General features: G+C 49.0%; 1 protein-coding gene across 1 annotated transcript in view; it reads right to left on the reverse strand.

The window, feature by feature from the left end:
• The window catches only part of mus81 (mus81 structure-specific endonuclease subunit), a 42,069-nt gene that overhangs the window by 6,192 nt on the left and 11,842 nt on the right, over positions 1–24,035 (reverse strand). The window contains exons 5-8 of the mRNA XM_050181055.2: positions 19,163–19,251; positions 15,171–15,395; positions 4,945–5,152; positions 2,830–2,946 (exon numbers count right to left, since the gene is read on the reverse strand). Of these exons, the coding sequence (XP_050037012.1) occupies positions 2,830–2,946; positions 4,945–5,152; positions 15,171–15,395; positions 19,163–19,251 (639 nt within the window). The remainder of the gene's footprint in view (positions 1–2,829; positions 2,947–4,944; positions 5,153–15,170; positions 15,396–19,162; positions 19,252–24,035) is intronic.

Consider the following 24,035-nt stretch of genomic DNA (forward strand, 5'->3'; position numbering starts at 1 on the left):
TCGTCGCACTCATAAGCATTTTCATATGGGCACGCGGAAGCTGGCACGTCTGAAGCAGTTTCGGTTAAACCACTTGTACACGGCTGCCTCGACGTCCCGGCCGTGCGTACGCATCGTGCACCACGGGTACTGGGTTGTTTGTCTGCTTTAGCCCTAATCTCCCCCTTATTCTTCATGATCGTGCTGAGAGTGCACCTTGGAATCCTGTACGACGCGGTGACATCAGACTTTTACCGCGTTGGACTCAATTTCATTTCGAGCTTCATGGCGAAAACCGAACTCAGTGTGCTTCGCATTAACCATCATGGAAACACTGCGGGAGAAGGCCCACAACGCACAAACACAATGAACGAGAAAAGCAGTGAGGCACCTTGGACTTCCACCATCTTGCACGACTAGGGGACAAGAGCCTCTGATTGGCTGTCTAAGTAAGCGCTGTGAACGAGCCAGGACTAATTTTTTCCAGGGGGTTGTCACCGACTTGCCCGGCGCAGCGTGGTCACGGTAGGGAGAGCAGGTGGATGGAGCTGTGCCGCGGGGCCGAAACACTTTTGGGATGTGTCGGCGGATTTCCCTGTCGCCGTGAGGGAAAGCCAACTTCCAGGGTCACTTTCGCGCCACTTGACGTTCAATATATAGGAAGTCGCTGCTATTTTTGTACAATGTAACGGTGATTTTTTGCTATATATACTCATAGTAACTATACCGTGCTCAGAAATTGTTCGATATACAGGGTAATTTGATATAAATGGATTCAATATTGCCGTGTTCGACTGTATCGTATCGGTGGCATCAAGGTGCACAGAAGCATGCTCTACTCTGGTGCCATCTCGTAGCAATCGTTGCCGCAAAGCCTGTCTTGCACAGCACTACACTTTTATTCTCATGCTTTCGCCATACTCTCCTCCTCCGCTTTCCTTCTCACGCTCTCTTCGCTATCACCATCTTTCATCTGCTTGGTTATGAGGATGCCGAGGGACAACGCCAACACCAGCGCTCGTCGCAGCAACGGGTGCCTATGAGCTGTGCTCTAAAGAGACGCAAAAACCAAAGATGCATGGCGACACCGCATTGAAGTTCCCACCATGAATTTTGGTAATGTCTGCTCGGGCCTAATTAACATATTTATCAGCAAAGATTGACTGCAAGCACTGAACTGAACTTATCAATTCTTGAGAACATTTACTGAACCACAATGACACAAGTACGGAAAAATGCTTTTAAATTCGTGATGTCACACTGACATACTGGTGTAGGTGCGAAATTCAGGAACTTAATCTTTGACCTTCACTTTCTTTACTAATATATAACCAACCCATTACCATGAGCTTAGCAAAAATAAAGTTTTGAAACAATACTTTATCAGGCTAAAATGTGATTTGGCATTTCTTTTAAATTTCCCTTTAACCCTTTAGGTGCCGGGTGCTTTTCCAAGTGCAACAAGTCAAGTTGGTTAACCCTTTCTGTGCCGGTGACGAGTCTTGCTCGTCCAGAGATTTCGTTCTGCCTATCACGTGCCACACATAAATGGCGCTCATTTCATTATCTTGGAATGAATGCTGCGCTACTAGGTGGCGCCAGCTTACTTTTTGTGGACGCAGTTGGTGAAGACACAGAAGTCTAGCTCCCCCGGGTTTCAAAATGGCAGCGCAGGGTTAGGTGGCTGCTGTGACGCCAGCCGCCTTTTTCAATGACGAAATCATACCGTTTTTGGACGCGTCTTCATTTCAAGCAAACAAATGGACCCGAAGAGCTCTACTGAGTCATGCTTGGAGCATAATAAGGCATTGATCTGGGTCAGTTTATTGAATTGCGAAGCCATGGTAGCTATCAGCGTACCACACGCTTCTCAGCGAGCAATGAATTTGTATTCAGAGGTTCAACTTAAAGCTGACAACTGGGAGAAAGAGCTTGAGCCTCTGGCCGCCTCTACAGCACGGAAGCAGCGCAACAAAAGTGTGTTTAACGAACAATTTACCAGTGCTCTAAGCTGATTTATGTCCCTCACAGTGTCTATTACAAACAATAATCGCATGCCTGAGCGAGACGAATGGGGGTATCCGAGGGATTGCATATGGCTGTAACCACGTGCTTGTTTACCTTGCGTTGGAACTTCAGCCCTGCCTCTACTTCAGTGCAAATTACTGCAGTATAAGAAAACCCTGGTTCACTCTAAAAATATGCCTCCCCCTTATTTGAAACTACAGTCATATCACATTAAGCCACGCGGTAGAAAGCATTCGAAATCGTGTGGCTTGTTTCCTTCATACTGCTACCTAATCATTTACATCATGAAAGAATCGCAGACATGAAAAGAACATTAAGTTTACTTGACTTTTTCGCATGTCGTAAGTGTTCTCGCCTCCACTTTTTTTTCACAGAATAGTACACAATTATAACGCAGTTTCGAAAGACACAATTTTCTTTTTGCCCAACATATATTTGACATAGGTCAGACCATAGTTTGAAAGGCGAAGTATCAGCCTGCTGCACGAATCTGCTCAGCCACTCTCGTATCCCAGGACACGCACAGACTAGAACCACCTTCCCGCCTACATTGCTCGCACCACAGATTTAAAAAAAACCTTCGAGGCTGTTGTGTGTCATGCTTTTTGCTAGCTTTTACTGCCCACGTATGTATTGTATTTCACTTGACCACTCCTCTCTCTAATGCCTTTGGGTCTTCAGCGTATTTGAGTTAACTAAGTAACGAAAATAAATGATTAAATAGATAATATTTTGTTACAGCTCATGTTCGGGGTGACCTGGAGAAGTGTCGACAAGCGGAGAGGCCTTTCAAAATGAGAGAACTCGGAACCCAGTTCCCACCTGCGTGTTGAGAATGCCCTGCTCCAAGGCGGCGTCGGAGATGCAGGAAGTGGACTTCCCGCCCGTTTCCTCGATGAGGTAGACCAGAGGCTTGATACCGGATGCCACGAGTCGCACCTGTACAAAGCAGATTCGTGCCTATTTATTTATCGAACACCGCAGGCCTAAAGGGCCTAACAGAAGGAGGCAAAAGACAACATACAGTAGAACCTCGTTATAACAAAGTCACATCTGACAAAGAAATACAAAATTTGCTCATGCAGTCTGGCGTCTTGTAAGACCTGCAACCCCACTTTAGGGAGTGCAAAATTTGGGAAAAGAAAGTTTCACAAAGTGTCGATTACACACCTGCGTGCCTGTTAATTTCCACGAGCCCACTAGATGGCCCTAGTTACTGTCCTGACGACGATGGGATAATCATCGTCATCCCCACTGCCATGTTCTGCTGGATTGCACAGCATGGATACAGCGCTCTTCAACAGTATTGGCTGTGCTGCATTGTTGTAGCTGCTGTTTTGCTGTGCTTTATAAACATTAGCGACGCATGCTTTTGGGTGCGTTCCTCCGCAGGACATCTGAATAAGGTTCCACTGCGAGTAGTGCACGCAGGAATTTTGAAAGTGTGGTGTGCATTTTCATTTGATACCACTGGCAAGAGCTTCAAAGAAACGCCAAGCTTTGAAAGAGTGCTGATGATGTTATCTCCTCAAACAATGACAGCTGTGGAAGCTATGAAGACGACTGAATAAAAGTGTTGGCAGATAGTCGCCAGTGGTTACATTACAGTGCATAGCAGTCTGAGTGCCATTTGAGGCTTCAATGAGTAGCTATTAGCCTGCCTCCTGTAACAGCCACACCCTGGAAATGTGTCTGGAGGGTCCACATAATTGCTTTCACAATAAAAAATATCCACGTATACAACCTGTGGAAGTAACTGCATACAATGCTCAAATCTTCGCAAAAAGTCTCCATTTGTGGATATACAATTTTGACCATGTCATACTTTCGGTCAGCGGTTCGCTATGTCCCTCTCTCTCTTTGGCGACACTGATAAAGCAGGGTTCACATGACGTGTGAATCAGTCATGGGACATGTGACGTGAATGTATCACTTCGCAGCTAGCATTCACACGACAGAGAAATATGACAGCATGGACAGGTAGCCCTCGTGCGGGCGACGATGACGAAGCAAAAGCGACTAAGCCGAACATCTCGGTGGTGATTTGGCTCTCCACCGCATTGCAAAGCACGTCACGTGGACCGAGCGCCACGAGAACAGGTGACGTACGAGTTTGCCAGCGCCGCGTGAATTATTCGCTAACTAGTACACAAAACACAAAATGGCGACCCGTAAAGAGGAGGAGAATGGGTGACCATAAAGGAGGGGAGAAGAGAGCTTCAACACGCAGGCATGGATGGGGGGAGGCAGGTTTCCCTAGGAGGACCTTGACTTGAAGTGTGGCTTCACGGCAGTGCGACCTGCACAGCCGTGAAGCCACAACTCAAGGCAAAACTCGCATATAACTAGCACCCTGCTTCACTGTTTGATTTGTTGAGTTTTTGATGCGGCTTATATGCGAAAAAATACGGTAAGTGCCTCAAACTGCTGAACACACCTTAGTACAATGGTACCACACACTGTAACTTCAATGGTATGCCTTCTTATAAAGCAAGATTTGGCTATATAATGCTTCGTGACTTGTTTTGATTTGGTCACCAATTTCAGATGCTCACGTGTGTATTACTAACATGTCTGCCTTCCAATGGTGAAAAAGTGGAAGCTGCGCTAACATTGCCGTCACTCCTAAAATTGTGGCAAGCTCACGTGCATTTAGGAATGAGACTTATGGTCGAGCCACAAGTGAAGATGAACGCATAGATGAAAAGCTCCACATAAGATGGCCAATGTCAACCGAAAACTGTGATTATGTCTTTCTGATTTCATTCCATAGTGAAAAATACCATAACGCTCCGGTTCGCCCAAAAATAATGTTCTCTCTTTTTTTTTTTTTCAGTCCAGTGCCAGTTCGATATCCTTCAATGTACATGTTGCACTGAGATCTGACAGTAAGGGTTGATAGATCCAGGGCAGGCACGGCTGCTCTTTTGGCTTCACCTTCTGCTCGTGGAAGCGGCCATCCATGATACTCTTTGCCAGGTCGTCGGTTCGCTTCCTTTCCACCAGGGGTCCGAGTACCCACTCGCGCCGTCCGTGTACACCCCCCTCCGACCGGCACACCCAAGCAAAGTCCCCCACATTGAGTCTCCGAACTTCGTGAGGGATGTCCAATGCCTGCAGTTCACGCAAGAACCGCTCCTGCGAACTGCAGAGAGAGAAAAAAAAAAAAATTCCCGAAGCAGAAAATTTAGCGGATGATTGTCAAAATCAAGCAATAGCTTCCTTATTGATCTGTGCCAGCGCGTATTCAAGTATTTCTTTCCTATAGTGGGAAAGGAACACTTAAAGACGCATTGGCAACACCACTGAATGAGCTAGACATGAAAGATGTTGATGTTCTGGCCGTTAGTGAAAAAAAAAAAAGCTTATTTCCTGTTTGTTGAAATGTTTCTGCGACTGCTCATATATGTAATTGTACACTGTCATGTGCATACTGTGTGATTGTTCTTGTAACTACACATATGTATAATGGTACTGTACGATTGTTTTTATAAGCATTTTATATACTTGCATAACCACAATATAATGCAATTGTCATATCATCGCTGTTGTACAGGTGGCTATACAGCTTTGTCAAGCTGTGCAGGGCCAACACTTCAAGCAAATTCTTTGGCTCTTCAGCCAATTTTCGTAGGTGGTCGATGGTTGGGCTCGGTAAGGAAAACTTTTATTCTATTTCTCTCTCATTTGCTTGTCCAGGCTATTTGCTTACAATGACCATCATTGTTGGTCTCGTAAAATTTTCTTTCTTTGGCCACCTCTTTCTACAGTAATGTTGTCTTGTTTATGGAGAAAATAAAATTTGCGTGACTGGTTGATCTGCTGAAATGTACTGCTGGGACACCTACCGAACAGCTCTAGTAAGTTAACATATGAGGCATGCAACTGCTGTCATGTGTGAAGATACCAGAGTGCGCCCGTCAAGTGGTCTTCAGCCTCTCCAACCGCCGAGACAAGGGACCCACTCTCAATTCTATACAATTTTTTTCCTACACCTGTAGTTAAGCCATTAGATATGCTACATACACACACCTGTACACACGTGCACAAACATACATCCACAACACCATGCTGACGCTGCGAGTGTGGTTTGGAGTGTCCACGCAATCACTGCCACCATAAAAAAAGATGGAGAAACAACGTCTGTGGCTTTCTGATCCCTTTAAAACTCAATTACAGTGAAAAGCGATATGATATTCGCACTATCTCTATGGACAATGTAAGCCAAGTCACTCACCGATTGTTCAAACGTCAACACCCCGAGTTATAAAAAACTCCTTAGGTCGTGTCAGTATGTACAAATTCTTTTCCTTCGATCCTATACGTTTCTCATTGCCTGTCGCAGCAAGTGGCCACCACTGGTGACAAAGGAGGCACGGCATCATGCCAGCCAACGACAAGGGGCAAAAATAATGGGAGATGAGAAGATTCGTTACATAACATGGCCCCTGCAATCACCGAGAAAGTCCTCAGGATGTACAAAGCAAGTGATTCAAGCATTGCACTGTGCCTGAGCATAAAGAATACAAACATTACGAGCACGTTTAAGAGATAAGTTTTCAGAAGATAGTGTGGTCACATGAACGTTATCACCATCAAACAAAACAGGAATGGGAAGGCGAGGAGGTGCACAGGCTAACCACAACTTCAGCCAATGGCCTAAGAGAAATGATATCATATAGACCGTTTTTTCGTAGGCGCCGCCATATTGTGAACGCAGTGGCGCCGCCTATGAGCAGCGCCATACTGGCTTGGGTGAAAGCGGTGTTTTGCATGGCACGTATACGCTCGGCGGTAGTTTCTGGCGTTTGTTTTCGCGGTTGTGCGGTCTGTTTAGCATGACGTGTGTCTTCTATGTCGTAAACGGTTCTGTGAAGCGTGCTGAAGTGGTTTAAGGCGTCATGGCCGGAATTTCTGCTGGCGTTGAGGAGGACGGAACACGCAGCGCGATGTGTGCGCACATATTTGAGCCTACAATCAGCCTCGGAGATCAATTGTGTATTTCTGAATGTTTCAATCACTAATGTGACCTTATTGCAGTATTATCCTCTACTTTTAAGCTGCGGTTTAGGAGCCATGAAACATACTCGACGATCGTAACAGCGTGGGTACCGTTCTGCTACGATAGGAGCTGTGATGTTATACTTTGACAAGCATTCAAACTGTTCGCTGCAGGTTACATTGCGCGACTGCTTGGTTTGACGGATGAGCTTTCCATCCCTGAATAAAATAGTTTTGGCAAGCAATAACAGCATACCTTACAGTCTGAATTAAGCTTGTCCAGCAAAGGGACTGTTTACGAACTGCACGAGCGTCCTAAGCAGTGGTAGGTGCTGGATTACAGATAGCTTCATTCTATATACCACATGGTCCAAGCATACGGCATCAGCGGTTATATATTCATAAACGTTGTGCGGCGTGACTATGCGAGGTCGTATTGCGGCGTTAGCCCGTTTTCTCTTGATTTTTTGAGAAAGAGGAAGATAACCGAATTTTTTTTTTGGTTGTGTTCGTTCCATCCTCTAGGATGCACTACGCACGGAAATTTTGTCCTCAAATATAGCGATCGCATTCTTTTTATGTGATCCCTCTCATATATTATGGCTGTATACAGGCCAAAAAGGCAATGCCGAAGCGCACAGCTTACATATTGACACGTGTACTTATCTTTATCGGGCGACCACGTTTCGCCGCTTAACATCTGTAATCGCGCAGCGCGGAACACGCCTGCATGTATCCGATGTTTCTGGAAAGTTATCGATGCTTCTACCCGGCTTTCTGTTGTCACCGAACCTTTTGTTATCTGATTTCATCGCGTAACGCGAATGGTGTAGAACTTTGTGGAAGGCACGCGGGTCCGAACAATTAGTCTGGAACATTTGACGACTGCTCTATAAAAGCCGACGCGCTTGACCCGCTGATCAGATTTTCGACGATCGCCGACTGTGTTCGCCGCTATCGTTGCGCTTTAAGTGTAGCCTGTTTTGTGGGCACAGGTTCGCCCAATAAAAGCTAGTTTTGTCTTTCACAGTACTGCTACTGTGTTCTTTAACGTCACTACTACGTGACATCTGGTGGAGGTGCTAGTGCGTTCATGTACCGAACACCCCCGCAAAGCCGCGATCCAAGCCCGAAGCCTGAGGACAAAACTAACATCGCCCAAGACCAGCGTGCTAACCGCAGACTGCAAGGACTGTCCCCAGAGCACGGACTTCTACCTGAGTCGACAAGGAAGATCGTGGTCAAAACAACCCCAATGGCTGCCCCAGCGTCCCCCGTTATCCTACAAAAACCTCGGGACCCACCGACCTTCCATGGAGCAGCGACTGAAGACCCAGAATCCAGGCTGGAGACCTACGAAAGAATCGCGACTTTTAACAACTGGGACTCCGACGACAAGCTGCGGCATGTATACTTTGCCTCAGAAGATGCCGCCAGAACGTGGTTTGAGAACCGGGAGTCGACCTTGACGACATGGGACCTCTTTCATACCGGCTTCCTGTGCACCTTTACGAGCGTCGTGCGCAAGGAAAGGGCCGAAGCCATGCTGGACGCCCGAGTGCAGCTACCTAACGAGAACGTTGCCATCTTCACGGAAGAAATGAACCGTCTGTTCCGCCATGCCGACCCGGATATGCCCGAGGAGAAGAAAGTCCGCCTTCTCATGCGTGGTGTGAAGGAAGAACTTTTCGGCGCAATGATACGAAGCCCACCGAAGACCGTAGAAGAGTTCCTTCGCGAGGCCACCAGCATCGAGAAGACACTCGAAATGCGCAACCGGCAATTCAACCGCCGTACAAGCTCTACCCACTACGCAGGAATTCAATCACTGGCCACGGACGATCTGGGCGAGACCATCAGGACCATAGCGCGCGAAGAACTGCGCAAGGTCTTGCCTTCGTCGCAGCCTCAAGTGGCCTCGATCGCCAACATCGTGAAAGAAGAGGTGCACCGATCGCTTGGAGTTCCTGAGGTGCAACTAGAATCACCACAGCCCCAGCCGGAAGCGATGACCTACGCCGCCGTCGCACGCCGTCAAGGCCCCCCTCCGCGACTGCGCCAGGGCCCTGTGACGCCGCAATTCCGTCATCCGCCGCCGCCGCCGCCAGCACGCCCACCCGTTGCCCAGCGCACCTACGCGAGGAAGACGGACATTTGGCGAGCCCCCGACCACCGCCCGCTCTGCTATCACTGCGGAGAAGCCGGCCATGTGTACCGCCGATGCCCATACCGCAACTTGGGACTGAGAGGGTTCGCCGTCAACGCGCCGCGTCCACAGCTTGGCGAGCGCCCACGTGACATCGCCGATTACCTCGCCGCTACTCAGTGGAGCCCTCGACGGCCGCCCCGTTCGCCGTCACCAGGCCGCTACCTGTCACCGCAGCGCCGACCATACACCGGCCAAGCCCGGGGCCGCTCTACGAGCCCATATCCGGAAAACTAAAAGCAGCAACCGATGGAGGTGCGGTTGCTGTTCGTCGTACTGACGAAGATCCTCCGCCGCCGCCGAAGACAACGAAGAGACCATCTCGACGACATAATAACGACCCGCCGCCGTCCCGACGAAGTCAGGAAGCCAAGACTACACCGACGAAAGACGACTTGACGAGGTGACGTTCCAGCTTCACTTCAACACGCCGCAGCCGTGATCCGACGCCAAGACCTAATTGCAACGCCAGACAAAGAACCACCGACCACGACGTGCTTCTTGACGACCACGCAGTTACCGCCTTAGTGGACACAGGGGCTGATTACTCCGTCATGAGTGGACACATCGCCGCCCAGTTGAAGAAGGTTAAGACTGCATGGGAAGGCCCTCAAATTCGCACCGCTGGAGGACACCTGATTACGCCGACTGGAATCTGCACGGCAAGAATAACTATTCATGACCGGACTTACCCTGCCACCTTCGTTATCCTCCAACAGTGTTCACGAGACGTCATTCTCGGTATGGACTTCCTGAATCAACACGGCGCAATCATCGACCTGAAGTCGAAGTCAATAACGCTGTCGGAAGATAAAGCGATACCGCCGGAGAGCCCTCGTAGTCACTACGCCTTGAGTGTGCTCGAAGATCAAGTGAGCCTCCCGCCTCGCTCCAGCATTGTTATTTCGGTCGGCACCGAAATATCCGCTGACGTAGAAGGTGTCATCGAAGGCGACCAGCGTCTACTGCTAGACCGTGAAATTTGCGTCGCAAGAGGGATCGCTCGACTGCATGGAGGGAAAACTGAAGTGTTGTTGACAAACTTCAGCCAGGAGTTCAAGCACATCAACAAGGGCACGACGATCGCGTACATCGAGGAAATTCTGGAAGCCAGTAATGCGTTTGTCCTCTCGGATTCCGCCGCATCTACCCCGACGACCATGGTTCCCGAACCAGACTACGATATTAATCCAAGTCTCCCCGTGATTAAGCAACAGCAGCTCAGAAGTCTGCTCCGATGATACAAAGGCTGCTTTTCGACGTCATCGAGGATTCGACAAACACCAGTCGCCAAGCATCGCATAATCACCGATGAGTACGCTCGACCAGTCCGGCAGAGCCCTTACCGAGTTTCGCCGCGAGAACGTGAAGCTATAAGAGAACAAGTCGACGAAATGCTGCGCGACGACATCATCCAGCCGTCGAAAAGCCCATGGGCATCCCCTGTTGTCCTGGTGAAGAAAAAGGACGGAACCCTACGTTTCTGCGTCGATTATCGTTGTCTGAACAAGATCACGAAGAAGGACGTATACCCCCTCCCACGGATAGACGACGCATTGGATCGGCTCTGCAACGCTAAGTACTTCTCCTCGATGGACCTCAAGTCTGGCTATTGGCAAATATAAGTCGACGAAAGAGATCGCGAAAAGACCGCCTTCATCACCCCAGACGGCCTCTACGAGTTCAAGGTTATGCCATTTGGACTGCGCTCGGCGCCTGCAACGTTCCAGCGCGTGATGGACACGGTTTTAGCGGGATTAAAGTGGCAGACCTGTCTCGTTTACTTGGATGACGTCGTTGTATTCGCCGGTAATTTCGACGATCACCTTAGGCGGCTTGCCACAGTACTAGAGGCCATCAAGTCATCAGGGCTCACTCTGAAGCCAGAAAAATGCCGCTTCGCTTACGATGAGCTTCTGTTCCTAGGCCACATCATCAGTAAATCCGGAGTACGCCCCGACCCCCAGAAAACAGCTGCCATCGCAAAGTTCCCGCAGCCCACCGACAAGAAGGCAGTGCGTAGATTCCTTGGCATGTGTGCCTACTACAGGCGCTTTGTCAAGGACTTTTCACGCATCGCCGAGCCGTTGACACGTCTAACTAAATGTGATGTTGAGTTCAAGTGGGAAACGCCGCAGGTCGACGCATTTGAAGAACTCAAACGACGCATGCAGTCGCCGCCAGTACTTGCGCACTTCGACGAGTACGCCGATATAGAAATCCATACTGACGCCAGTAGCCTAGGCCTCGGTGCCGTTCTAGTCCAGAGGAAAAACGGAGTCGAACAGGTGATAGCCTACGCTAGCCGGTCGCTGTCAAAAGCGGAAGGCAACTATTCTACGACCGAAAAGGAATGCCTCGCCATCGTTTGGGCTACAGCTAAATTTCGCCCTTATCTTTATGGCAGGCCATTCAAAGTCGTCAGTGACCATCACGCGTTGTGTTGGCTAGCGAGTATAAAGGATCCTTCAGGACGACTGGCGCGGTGGAGCCTCAGACTACAAGAATACGACATCACTGTAACCTACAAGTCCGGACGAAAACACTCCGATGCCGATTGCCTATCACGCGCAACCATTGACCCGCCGCCGCAAGACGACGAGAATGACGACACCTTCCTTGGAATGATAAGCGCGGAAGACTTCGCTGAACAGCAACGGGCAGACCCGGAGCTAAAAGGCCTCGTCGAATATTTGGAATGGCACACCGACGTTGTCCCCAGGGCATTTAAGCGCGGATTATCTTCCTTCACGCTTCAAAACAATCTACTCGTGAAGAACAACTTCTCACCAGTCCACGCCAACTACCTTCTTGTTGTCCCGTCAGGACTTCGTCCAGAAGTATTGCACGCCCTACATGACGATCCGACCGCTGGACACCTCGGATTTTCCCGGACACTATCGAGGATACAAGAAAAGTATTATTGGCCGCGCCTGACCGCCGACGTCGCCCGTTATGTCAGAACATGCCGGGACTGTCAGCGACGCAAGACACCGCCGACAAGGCCAGCCGGATTACTACAGCCAATCGAGCCTCCTTGCCGACCATTCCAGCAGATCGGGATGGACTTGCTGGGACCCTTTCCGACGTCAACAACCGGAAATAAGTGGATCGTCGTGGCGACGGACTACCTCACCCGCTTCGCTGAAACTAAAGCACTGCCGAAAGGTAGCGCAGCCGAAGTGGCAAAATTCTTTGTCGAAAACATCCTGCTGCGACATGGCGCCCCAGAAGTCCTCATCACCGACAGAGGAACGGCCTTTACAGCGGAGCTCACCCAAGCCATTCTGAAATACAGTCAAACAAGGCACAGGAGGACAACGGCCTACCATCTGCAGACGAATGGTCTTACAGAGCGGCTGAATAAGACCCTCGCCGACATGCTAGCGATGTACGTCGACGTCGAACACAAAACCTGGGATGCTGTCCTGCCGTACGTAACATTCGCTTACAACACGGCGGTGCAAGAAACAACACAGATCATGCCGTTCAAGCTGGTCTACGGCAGGAACCCGACGACGACGCTCGACGCCATGCTGCCGCACGCCACTGACAAGGAGAACCTTGACGTCGCTACCTATCTCCAGCGCGCCGAAGAAGCCCGACAGCTCGCCCGCCTGCGGATCAAGAACCAGCAGAGAACCGACAGCCAACACTACAACCTCCGACGACGCTTCGTCGAGTACCAGCCCGGCGACCGTGTTTGGGTATGGACCCCGATACGCCGACGAGGACTCAGTGAAAAACTACTCCGACGCTATTTCGGACCCTACAAGGTCATCCGACGTATTGGCGCTCTGGACTATGAGGTCGTGCCAGACGGCATTTCGCATTCACAGCGGCGCCGCGCACGATCTGAAGTGGTCCACGTGGTGCGCCTTAAACCCTTTTACGGACGCTGACGAACTTCGTCATTTTTGTTCTTTTCTTTGCTACCAGTGCTTTTGTTTATTACCTTCGTTTGTTTGCAGCATCGGGTTGATGCTTTTTAAGAGGGGGGTATTGACACGTGTACTTATCTTTATCGGGCGACCACGTTTCGCCGCTTAACATCTGTAATCGCGCAGCGCGGAACACGCCTGCATGTATCCGATGTTTCTGGAAAGTTATCGATGCTTCTACCCGGCTTTCTGTTGTCGCCGAACCTTGTGTTATCTGATTTCATCGCGTAACGCGAATGGTGTAGAACTTTGTGGAAGGCACGCGGGTCCGAACGATTAGTCTGGAACATTTGACGACTGCTCTATAAAAGCCGACGCGCTTGACCCGCTGATCAGATTTTCGACGATCGCCGACTGTGTTCGCCGCTATCGTTGCGCTTTAAGTGTAGCCTGTTTTGTGGGCATAGGTTCGCCCAATAAAAGCTAGTTTTGTCTTTCACAGTACTGCTACTGTGTTCTTTAACGTCACTACTACGTAACAATATGTATCGTGCTGGTTTACCAACCACAGTGATCGCTGTGTTGAGCAGCACCATCGGCCTCATGCAGGAAGGCTAGCGTAGGCATATGGTAATTTGAAACCTACTAGACTTGAAATGCGCGAGAACGATTCCGGTGCCTCACAAATATTTGATAGCGCCTGCCGCTTAGATGTCTCGCGGTTGCCTTAGGTTGGCCGTGCACGATCATGCGCTCTTACGCTTTATGTTTTACTCCATACGCCAAGCGATCAGATAGGGAGCAGATTTACCATTTCATGCTGCTAATACAGAGACACCGGTTTTCTTTGTTGAATTAAAACCGATATAAGCAAAATAGTTCACAACACATACACACACTGCGACTGATGATGTGCGTACACCAGGGCTGATAAAGCGCGTCACGTTTTTGCGCCCGCAATATATATTTCCGCCTACTTTAGTTACTGATGCACCGAAAGGCTGCCCTGGCAACCTTATATGAACGGACATGGCGTAAATTTCACAAAGTACGATCTACAACATATCGAAATCGTTCCGCAGCAAGTGACAGCAATATTTTCAAGAAGCTCCGTGCCGGATCGCCCAAGCCAGAGAGGAGGAAAGCCACTCCGCGCGCCCTATCCTCCTCGCCCGATGAAAAGGTCTATATGTGACAAGAAAGAATTAGGGAAGTAGTGAAACATATTTTCAACGTTGGGCTCAACCACAAACTTATGACATGTAAAAGGACGACACTTGGCCAGCACAGGAAGTTGAGAAACAGTTATGAGACATTTTAACCTGGTGTCATGGACACTGTCATGATGTAAAGACAAAGAACGAAATTTGCCCATGTCGTGTGTAACAATGGGGCTAGGTACAATGACGTTGCTTATAAGAAAATACACAGGAGTGCTTTGTGCATTTATCCTGGCTACGCTCATATGTGGTAGCCGCAGCAGCTGCAGGAATGTAGCGAGCCAGCGTACCATGGTGTCATGACACATTCCCCTGCTGGATACCAAATCAGAACTGGTCAATAAAAAAAGAGGTAGGAACTATTAAGGTAAAATATTTGGGATACTCTAAAGCCTGTCAGTATTTTTTTTTCTAGTGTTTAGAAGGTTTGTGGCTTCGTTTAATGTAAAAACAAGGTCAAGTTGAAAATGTAATGTCAACACTCCTTTACCTCTGTGATGCCCATATTCCACATTAAGAAAGCTTTAGTCATTGAGGAACAGCTGTAAAAAAAAAAATAACGGAGTGGTATTAGAATGAACTAATTATTATGACCTAATTGCATAAAAGTTAATTAGTAATTGATTTGTTGAACTATCCACAAGAGAAAGTTTGCATCAGTGTATCAGGTGCCACTACAGGCTCAGAGTTAGGCTTAAATCAGAACAGGCTTAAATTAGAATTCGGAGGTATCAAACTCGGGGTAGCACACAATAAATTGGGCACTATAAGGTCAAATACCTCACTAAAACGGTTGCTGCAAAGAAGCGCAAACTCCCTTGAAGACCGACACATAATATCGACTGCCATTCTTACACAGCCGTGGTTTCACTGCAGTCGACGAGCAGAACAATGCGTAGGGAATCCAGAGGTGGAGGCGGGGGTAACGTTACAACAGGGAAGCCATTTGACGCATCCTCATCTGACAAAGACGACGTGAACACTCCATCGCCGTTCAGGGCCTGCGATGCCGAGCCGGGTGGTGTACCTGGGGCTATCAGCCGGCAGGCCAGCTCTTCGCCCTCGTCAGTGAGGCTGAACCTACAAAAAAAGAACGATTCACATATACTAGTAGCTTAAGTAACGTGTAGGACCAGGGTAGTCCGTATTTCAAAGGTGAGCTTCTAACATACGAGGCAATAAACATTAACACTGAAGGCTCGAGACAAATGCCAGGAATCACACTTCCACCTAACTTTTATCGTGGAGTACAGTTAACCCTCATTAAAATGAGATCATTTTATTCAGAACACTGCTTTAGGTAAATTTGTCATGGCCTCGACGACAGCATACATGCATTTTATGCCTCTGTTGGGCAGGTAAATTTAGTATGACACTGAAGTGCACTTTGCCATTATTGTGCCATTTATAGGCTTGTCACGTGGAAAGATTTAGTGACACTCAATGTGAATAGATGGAACTAGGCCTGGAAATTATAGCTCACTGTGGAATGCATGTGAAAGCGAGTACGGCCGCTGAACTAACTTAGCCGCATCGAAGCAAGTAACCTCAATAGTAATAACAGTCCCAAAAAAAGGGAAAAAAGGGGAAAAGAAGAGGAGGGGGAAGAAGGGAACCCTTTGGAGGGTTGGAAATAATGTTAAAACTCAATTTCTTGTGATTTCAAATGTTATAAGCATCCCCATGCTTATCTGCGATCAAGCGTGACAGCTTTCCTCTGCTTCTCTTGGATACGATGCTCTCTCGTCTTGGCTTGGTTATTAATGTGGTAGCAATAAATTCCACTATTTAAGTCAAAATGCACACTGAATACGGTATTGCTCTTAACTTCTGAACTGTAACACAGTGTTATTTTGCAAATATTCCCCCAAATGAGAAACATATAATGTGCCTAATGATTTGCACCCTGACACTATCACCAATTTTCAATGACACTTTCCGCTTTTGTGTAGCAGCATGCTGCCAAAGTGTCACAAAGTACATCTGGTCAAAGTGACACTAAGTTTGCCTGCGTAAGTGGGATATTAGACAGATTATTTGACGTCGAGCGGCAACGGACTCCACTTAGTGCAATGTGGAAAGCGGGAAATCAGCACAGGTCTGCTTGGTGCAAGCACGCCTGGTGATCCCTTGCATGTTGTTGTGTCAAACTGAGCATGTAAAACGCACTGCAAAGGCTGGTACAGCACTTAATTGGTACCAGGTCGTCGAGGTTGACTACACCGTACGACGATAACCAACCGGCAAGGCGTCTGCTCATGGGCATCAGCAGAATTTAAGCACTGTACTAATTGCATAACTGCAGCGTTTTATGGCCACTGTAGTATAAATATATTATATAAGGTGCTTCATGTGCTATTCCATACAGCCATATTGTATCTAAGGGGGTCAGGTTGCCTCAAGCCGTGCCTGTGTGGCATTTTTCCCTCATCCACCTCCATTTACCACTCTTCTGTATGTGTGCATGTAAATGGAAATGAATAAATCAAATCAAATCAAACATCGTCACCATCAAGCATGGTTTTGTTTTAGTAAACATTTTGGAAGCTACCGCGCTGTTGGCAGACGTGCCCCGCCTTACTATGGCTCTTTTAGGGCCTCTATGCTTTATAAAAAGTACTGCTTAAGGCTGGGCTACATGGAGTGACCTCGCAATGACCATCATGTGGCTGAGCCACGCCGATTGTTTGCTGCCTTGCGCTACATGGTGCAAAAAACAGGCAGACGCTTGCTTTGAATACTGGACTAAAATTTCAAGCGTGGTCCATGGGAGTTTTTGTGAAAAAAAGAAACTTCCCAAGGCTTTTAACGACACCCAAAGCCATGGCAGAGAGAGATGATGGGTCTTTAATTAGATCTGGAGTGGTTAGCCTGGCCATATTATGCCTAGCATGATGTTGCTGATAATTAGGCTGAGACAAAAAAGTACAATAAAAAACAGAAATAGCAGAAGAAATACTATTTAAGCAGGAAGAAAAAAAGCTAACAAATACATTCATTACAAGAAGGAAATGGAAACACATTCTCAGAACAAACAGTGAGATGCTAATGGAATAAATTCTACAGGACTTAGCTCACACTTGTTTCATTCAAAATAAATAAATAAATAAATAAATAAATAAATATATAAATAAAAAATTGCTATAATAACCAGTGAAGTACAAGAGTTCCTGCTGTCCACTACACCCAAAAGCCAAAGAATATCTTGCACTTTTGGAAGTATTATATGGTCCACAGTAAAAGTAAACATGCACTTAGCTTTCTGCATTCAATGTTTTACAGGGTGTGAGCCTATACATGAGGCAAGCTTAAAGGCAAGTGTTAAACTCCACTCAGACAGCTATGCAGAATACAGTTAAAGCTATAATAAAAAAAAACTTCAATACTATAACAAATTCTCAATATAACAAAGTGTATATGTTTTTAGTTTTCATAAGCTTTTGTTCCTAGAACACCACGTATTTTCAACCTCAATATAATAAAATGTGTTTAAACGTAATTTCACTCCTATAAACAAATTTCACTGCGACCGCGAAGGAATACTGAGGCGATAAATGGAAAGTGACACAGACACAAGTGGTCAAATAGTTTTGTTACGTACAGCTGGTAATCTGTAGCAGGTAAAGAGCGGGCGAACTGACAACGCTGTGGCTTCACATGTGCCCTGTCGTTCTATGCATTTTGTACTGGAGGTTGCGCAATCTGAAGTTTTGGAGACATGTTGAGGTGAGAGGCAGACGAAGCCGTTCAGTCCCCTCTGCCTGCACTCTTTATGGTACCGCCGCCACTCTCCGAGTGACACTGTCACAAGCTGCGGGGGCAGAGTAGACATGAAAGTGTTGCAGGCTTCGCTGTGTGCCGCCAATGTGAAGATATCGTCGACATGGCATGTAAACGTATTTTTGGTCACAGAGTCTCAAATTCGACAAAATCGATATTTCTTTCATTGAAATTAGTTTTCTTTCGATTGCCCTATAATTCGGAAAATCTTACGGCCCCTTCCGAGTAAGAAAAATAAATTGGCGACTGTACTTATTTGCATAAAAGGTCGAATTTCAATATAACTAAACTTCGATGTAACGGAGTAAAGTGCCATTTTTACCGACTTTGTTATATTGAGCTGAACTAACGCAACGACTGACAGCTAACTAAGAACGCTTTTGTTCAATAGTAATCCTGGTTGCTTCCACTGCCCTCATCATTTAACAAGCTTGCCTCATTGGCACCCTCTCCCAAAGCTAGTCTTCTTTCGTGACGTCCATACTGTTTGAGATTCTCATCACTTTGAACCTCTCGATGACGACGCAATCACTCGAAGATTGAAGGCCGCAGGACGCACCAGCAGGTCCTTCCCGCTCACAACAACAGGGTGTGACCAAAAGTTCGGTGCAGCTAAAAATCGTGCCGCAGCGCAGTCGATACTGCTGAAGCATGCTGGATCTACACCTGGACATGGTGGTAATGGTGCATCGTTGGCAAAACAGTAACTAGTCCCCTCTACAGTAACGACTCGCAGAAATTAACCAGCATGCAGGTAATATGCACCTTGACGCTGAGTGAAATTTTCTTCATTCTCTAAATTTTTGTTCTCCAAAGTGGAGGCTTAGGCCTCGCATCAGTTTTCATTTTGGTGCCCTGGGATAAATGGCATTCAGGTATGTGCGACATGACTTGCGATGAAAAAGAAATCTTGAGGTAAAGACAAAGGAATGCCACCTCGTGGCAATAGCCTAGTGTGAGAAGCTGAAGCTACATTCTGAACTTATGCTAGTAACACTGTTGTCTTCGAATTCTTCAAGGGTGTCCAGCTGCTCTCAAGCAAATATCCAAGACCATATCCTTCTCACCTTGCTGGACAACCTTGCTTGATTACGAGTCCTTTCTTGATCAGAGTTGCCATGCAGCTCCAAGCCGTGTAGTGGGTGTCTGGCAGGGGCTGCGAAATGCAAATGTACTGTCTCTCAAGACAGGTTGAAGCTCGAGAAATATTTCAATCTATAGAAACATGGACACATACTCAGTATATTGTCACGTGGTGGTGACGTAGAAGAACACAGTAGCAGTACTGTGAACGAGAAAACTAACTTTTATTGGGCGAACTTGTGCCCACAAAACAGGCTACACTTATAGCACAACGAAAGCGGCGAACACAGTCGGCGATCGTCGGAAATCTGATCAGTGGGTCAAGCGCGTCGGCTTTTATACAGCGGTCATCGAATGTTCCAGTCTAATCGTTGGGACCCGCATGCCTTCTACAAAGTTCTACACAATTCGCGTCAAGCGATGAAATCAGATAACGCGAGGTTCGGCGACAACAGACAGCCGGGTAGAAGCATCGATAACTTTCCAGAAACGTCGGATACATGCAGGCGCGTCCCGCGCTGTGCGATTACAGTTGTTAAGCGGCGAAACGTGGTCGCCCGATAAAGATAAGTACACGCGTCAATACCCCCCTCTTAAAAAGCATCGTCCCGATGCTAGAAATATAAGAGAGCAAAACACAAAAGGACACTTTATAAACATAAGTAACAAAACAACAAAAAGAAAGTAAGTCCAAAGGTCAGTTACGCGAAGTCCCAAAGTTCGTTATCGCTGGTAGTACGGCTTGAGTCGCACAACGTGGACTATTTCAGGTCGTGAGCGGCGACGCTGTGATAGCGAAATGCCGTCTGGCACGACCTCATAGTCCAGTGCCCCAACACGTCGGATGATCTTGTACGGTCCGAAATAGCGACGCAAAAGCTTCTCGCTCAGTCCTCGTCGGCGTATAGGGGTCCAAACCCAAACACGGTCACCGGGCTGGTACTCGACGAAGCGTCGTCGGAGGTTGTAATGTCGGCTGTCGGTCCTCTGCTGGCTCTTGATTCGCAGGCGGGCGAGCTGTCGGGCTTCTTCGGCGCGCTGGAGATAGCTAGCGACGTCAACATTCTCTTCGTCAGTTACGTGCGACAGCATGGCGTCAAGCGTCGTCGTCGGGTTCCTGCCGTAAACCAGCTTAAACGGCGTGATTTGTGTTGTTTCTTGCACCGCCGTGTTGTACGCAAAGGTTACGTACGGCAGGACCGCGTCCCACGTCTTGTGCTCGACGTCGACGTACATTGCTAGCATGTCGGCGAGGGTCTTATTCAGCCGCTCCGTGAGACCATTCGTCTGTGGGTGGTAGGCAGTTGTCCTCCTGTGCCTTGTCTGACTGTATTGCAGAATGGCCTGGGTGAGCTCCGCTGTAAAGGCCGTTCCTCTGTCGGTGATGAGGACTTCTGGGGCGCCATGTCGCAGCAGGATGTTTTCGACAAAGAATTTCGCCACTTCGGCGGCGCTACCTTTTGGTAGAGCTTTAGTTTCAGCGAAGCGGGTGAGGTAGTCCGTCGCCACGACGATCCACTTATTCCCGGATGTTGACGTCGGAAACGGCCCCAACAAATCCATCCCAATCTGCTGGAATGGTCGACGGGGAGGTTCGATCGGCTGTAGTAATCCTGCTGGCCTTGTCGGTGGTGTCTTGCGCCGCTGACAGTCTCGGCATGTCTTGACGTAACGGGCGACGTCGGCGGTCAGACGCGGCCAGTAATACCTTTCCTGTATCCTCGACAGCGTCCGGGAGAATCCGAGGTGCCCAGCGGTTGGATCGTCGTGTAGGGCGTGCAGTACTTCTGGACGCAGCGCTGACGGTACAACAAGAAGGTAGCTGGCGCGGACTGGTGAGAAGTTCTTCTTCACGAGCAGGTTGTTTTGTAGCGTGAACGAAGACAACCCGCGTTTAAATGCCCTAGGGACAACGTCGGTGTTCCCTTCCAAGTACTCGACGAGGCCTTTTAGCTCCGGGTCTGCTCGCTGCTGTTTAGCGAAGTCTTCCGCGCTTATTACTCCAAGGAAGGCGTCGTCGTCCTCGTCGTCTTGCGGCGGAGGATCGATGGGGGCGCGTGATAAGCAGTCGGCGTCAGAGTGTTTTCTTCCGGACTTGTATATTACGGTGACGTCATATTCTTGCAATCTGAGGCTCCACCGCGCCAGCCGTCCTGAAGGGTCCTTTAAGTTAGCTAGCCAACACAACGCGTGATGGTCGCTGACGACTTTGAATAGCCTGCCATAGAGGTAAGGGCGGAATTTTGCTGTAGCCCAAATGATGGCGAGGCATTCCTTTTCAGTCGTAGAATAATTGCCTTCCGCTTTTGACAGCGACCGGCTAGCATAAGATATCACCCGTTCAAGTCCATCTTTCCTCTGGACTAGGACGGCACCGAGGCCTAGGCTACTGGCGTCAGTGTGGATTTCAGTATCGGCGTCCTCGTCGAAGTGTGCAAGTACCGGCGGCGACTGCATGCGTCGTTTGAGTTCTTGAAATGCGTCGGCCTGCGGCGTTTCCCACTTGAATTCGACGTCACATTTCGTTAGATGTGTTAGCGGCTCTGCGATGCGTGAAAAGTCCCTGACAAAGCGCCTATAGTAGGCACACATGCCAAGGAATCTGCGCACTGCCTTCTTGTCAATTGGCTGCGGGAACTTTGCGATGGCAGCTGTCTTCTGCGGGTCGGGGCGTACTCCAAATTTGCCGATGACGTGGCCTAGGAACAAAAGCTCATCGTAAGCGAAGCGACACTTTTCCGGCTTCAGAGTGAGCCCTGATGACTTGATGGCCTCTAGTACTGTGGCAAGCCGCCTAAGGTGATCGTCGAAATTACCGGCGAATACAACGACGTCATCCAAGTAAACGAGACAGGTCTGCCACTTCAATCCCGCTAAAACCGTGTCCATCACGCGCTGGAACGTTGCAGGCGCCGAGCGCAGTCCAAATGGCATAACCTTGAACTCGTAGAGGCCGTCTGGGGTGATGAAGGCGGTCTTTTCGCGATCTCTTTCGTCGACTTATATTTGCCAATAGCCAGACTTGAGGTCCATCGAGGAGAAGTACTTAGCGTTGCAGAGCCGATCCAATGCGTCGTCTATCCGTGGGAGGGGGTATACGTCCTTCTTCGTGATCTTGTTCAGACAACGATAATCGACGCAGAAACGTAGGGTTCCGTCCTTTTTCTTCACCAGGACAACAGGGGATGCCCATGGGCTTTTCGACGGCTGGATGATGTCGTCGCGCAGCATTTCGTCGACTTGTTCTCTTATAGCTTCGCGTTCTCGCGGTGAAACTCGGTAAGGGCTCTGGCGTAGTGGTCGAGCGCACTCTTCGGTTATTATGCGATGCTTTGCGACTGGTGTTTGTCGAATCCTCGATGACGTCGAAAAGCAGTCTTTGTATCGTCGAAGCAGACTTCTGAGCTGTTGCTGCTTAATCACGGGGAGATTTGGATTTATGTCGAAGTCTGGCTCGGGAACTACGGTCGTCGGGGTAGATACGACAGAATCCGAGAGGACAAACGCATCGCTGGTTTCCTGTATTTCCTCGATGTATGCGATCGTCGTGCCCTTGTTGATATGCTTGAACTCCTGGCTGAAGTTTGTCAGCAGCACTTTCGTGTTTCCTTCGTGCAGTCGAGCGATCCCTCTTGCGACGCAAATTTCACGGTCGAGCAGTAGACGTTGGTCGCCTTCGATGACGCCTTCTACGTCAGCGGGTGTTTCGGTGCCGACCAAAATATATATGCTGGAGCGAGGCGGGATGCTCACATGATCTTCGAGCACACTCAAGGCGTGGTGACTACGAGGGCTCTCCGGCGGTATCGCTTGATCTTCCGACAGTGTTATTGACTTCGACTTCAGGTCGATGATTGCGCCGTGTTGGTTCAGGAAGTCCATGCCGAGAATGACGTCTCGTGAACACTGTTGCAGGATAACGAAGGTGGCAGGGTAAGTCCAGTCATGAATGGTAATTCTTGCCGTGCAGATTCCACTCGGCGTGATGAGGTGTCCTCCAGCGGTTCGAATTTGAGGGCCTTCCCATGCAGTTTTAACTTTCTTCAACTGGGCGGCGATGTGTCCACCCATTACGGAGTAATCGGCCCCTGTGTCCACTAAGGCGGTAACTGCGTGGCCGTCGAGAAGCACGTCGAGGTCGGTGGTTCTTTGTCTGGCGTTGCAGTTAGGTCTCGGCGTCGGATCACGGCTGCGTCGTGTTGAACTGAAGCTGGAACGTCGCGTCGTCAGGTCGTCTTTCGTCGTCGTATTCTTTGCTTCCAGACTTCGTCGGGACGGCGGCGTGTCGTTATATCGTCGAGTTAGTTTCTTCGGCGTCTTCGTCGGCGGCGGAGGATCTTCGTCAGTTCGACGAACAGCAACCGCACCTCCATCGGTTGCTGCTTTTAGTTTTCCGGATATGGGCTGACGGACCGGCCCCGGGCTGGGCCAGTGTATGGTCGGCGCTGTGGCGACAGGTAGCGGCCTGGTGACGGCGAACGGGACGGTCGTCGAGGGCTCCACTGAGTAGCGGCGAGGTAGTCGGCGATGTCACGAGGGCGTTCACCTTCCCTCGGGCGCTGTGCGTTGACGGCGAAGCCTCGCAATCCCAGCTCGCGGTATGGGCATCGGCGGTAAACATGGCCGGCTTCGCCGCAGGGGTAGCAGAGCGGGCGGTGGTCGGGGGCGCGCCAAATGTCCGTCTTCCTCGCGTAGGTGCGCTGGGCGACGGGTGGTCGTACTGGCGGCGGCGGCGGACGACGGAATTGGGGCGTTGCAGGGCCCTGGCGCGGTTGCGGAGGGGGACCTTGACGGCGTAAGTCATCGCTTCTGGCTGAGGCTGCGGTACTTGTGGTTGCACCTCAGGAACTCCAAGCG

This window comes from Dermacentor andersoni, chromosome 7 (genome assembly GCF_023375885.2).
Source record: "Dermacentor andersoni chromosome 7, qqDerAnde1_hic_scaffold, whole genome shotgun sequence".
NCBI classification, from domain to species: Eukaryota; Metazoa; Arthropoda; class Arachnida; order Ixodida; family Ixodidae; genus Dermacentor; species Dermacentor andersoni.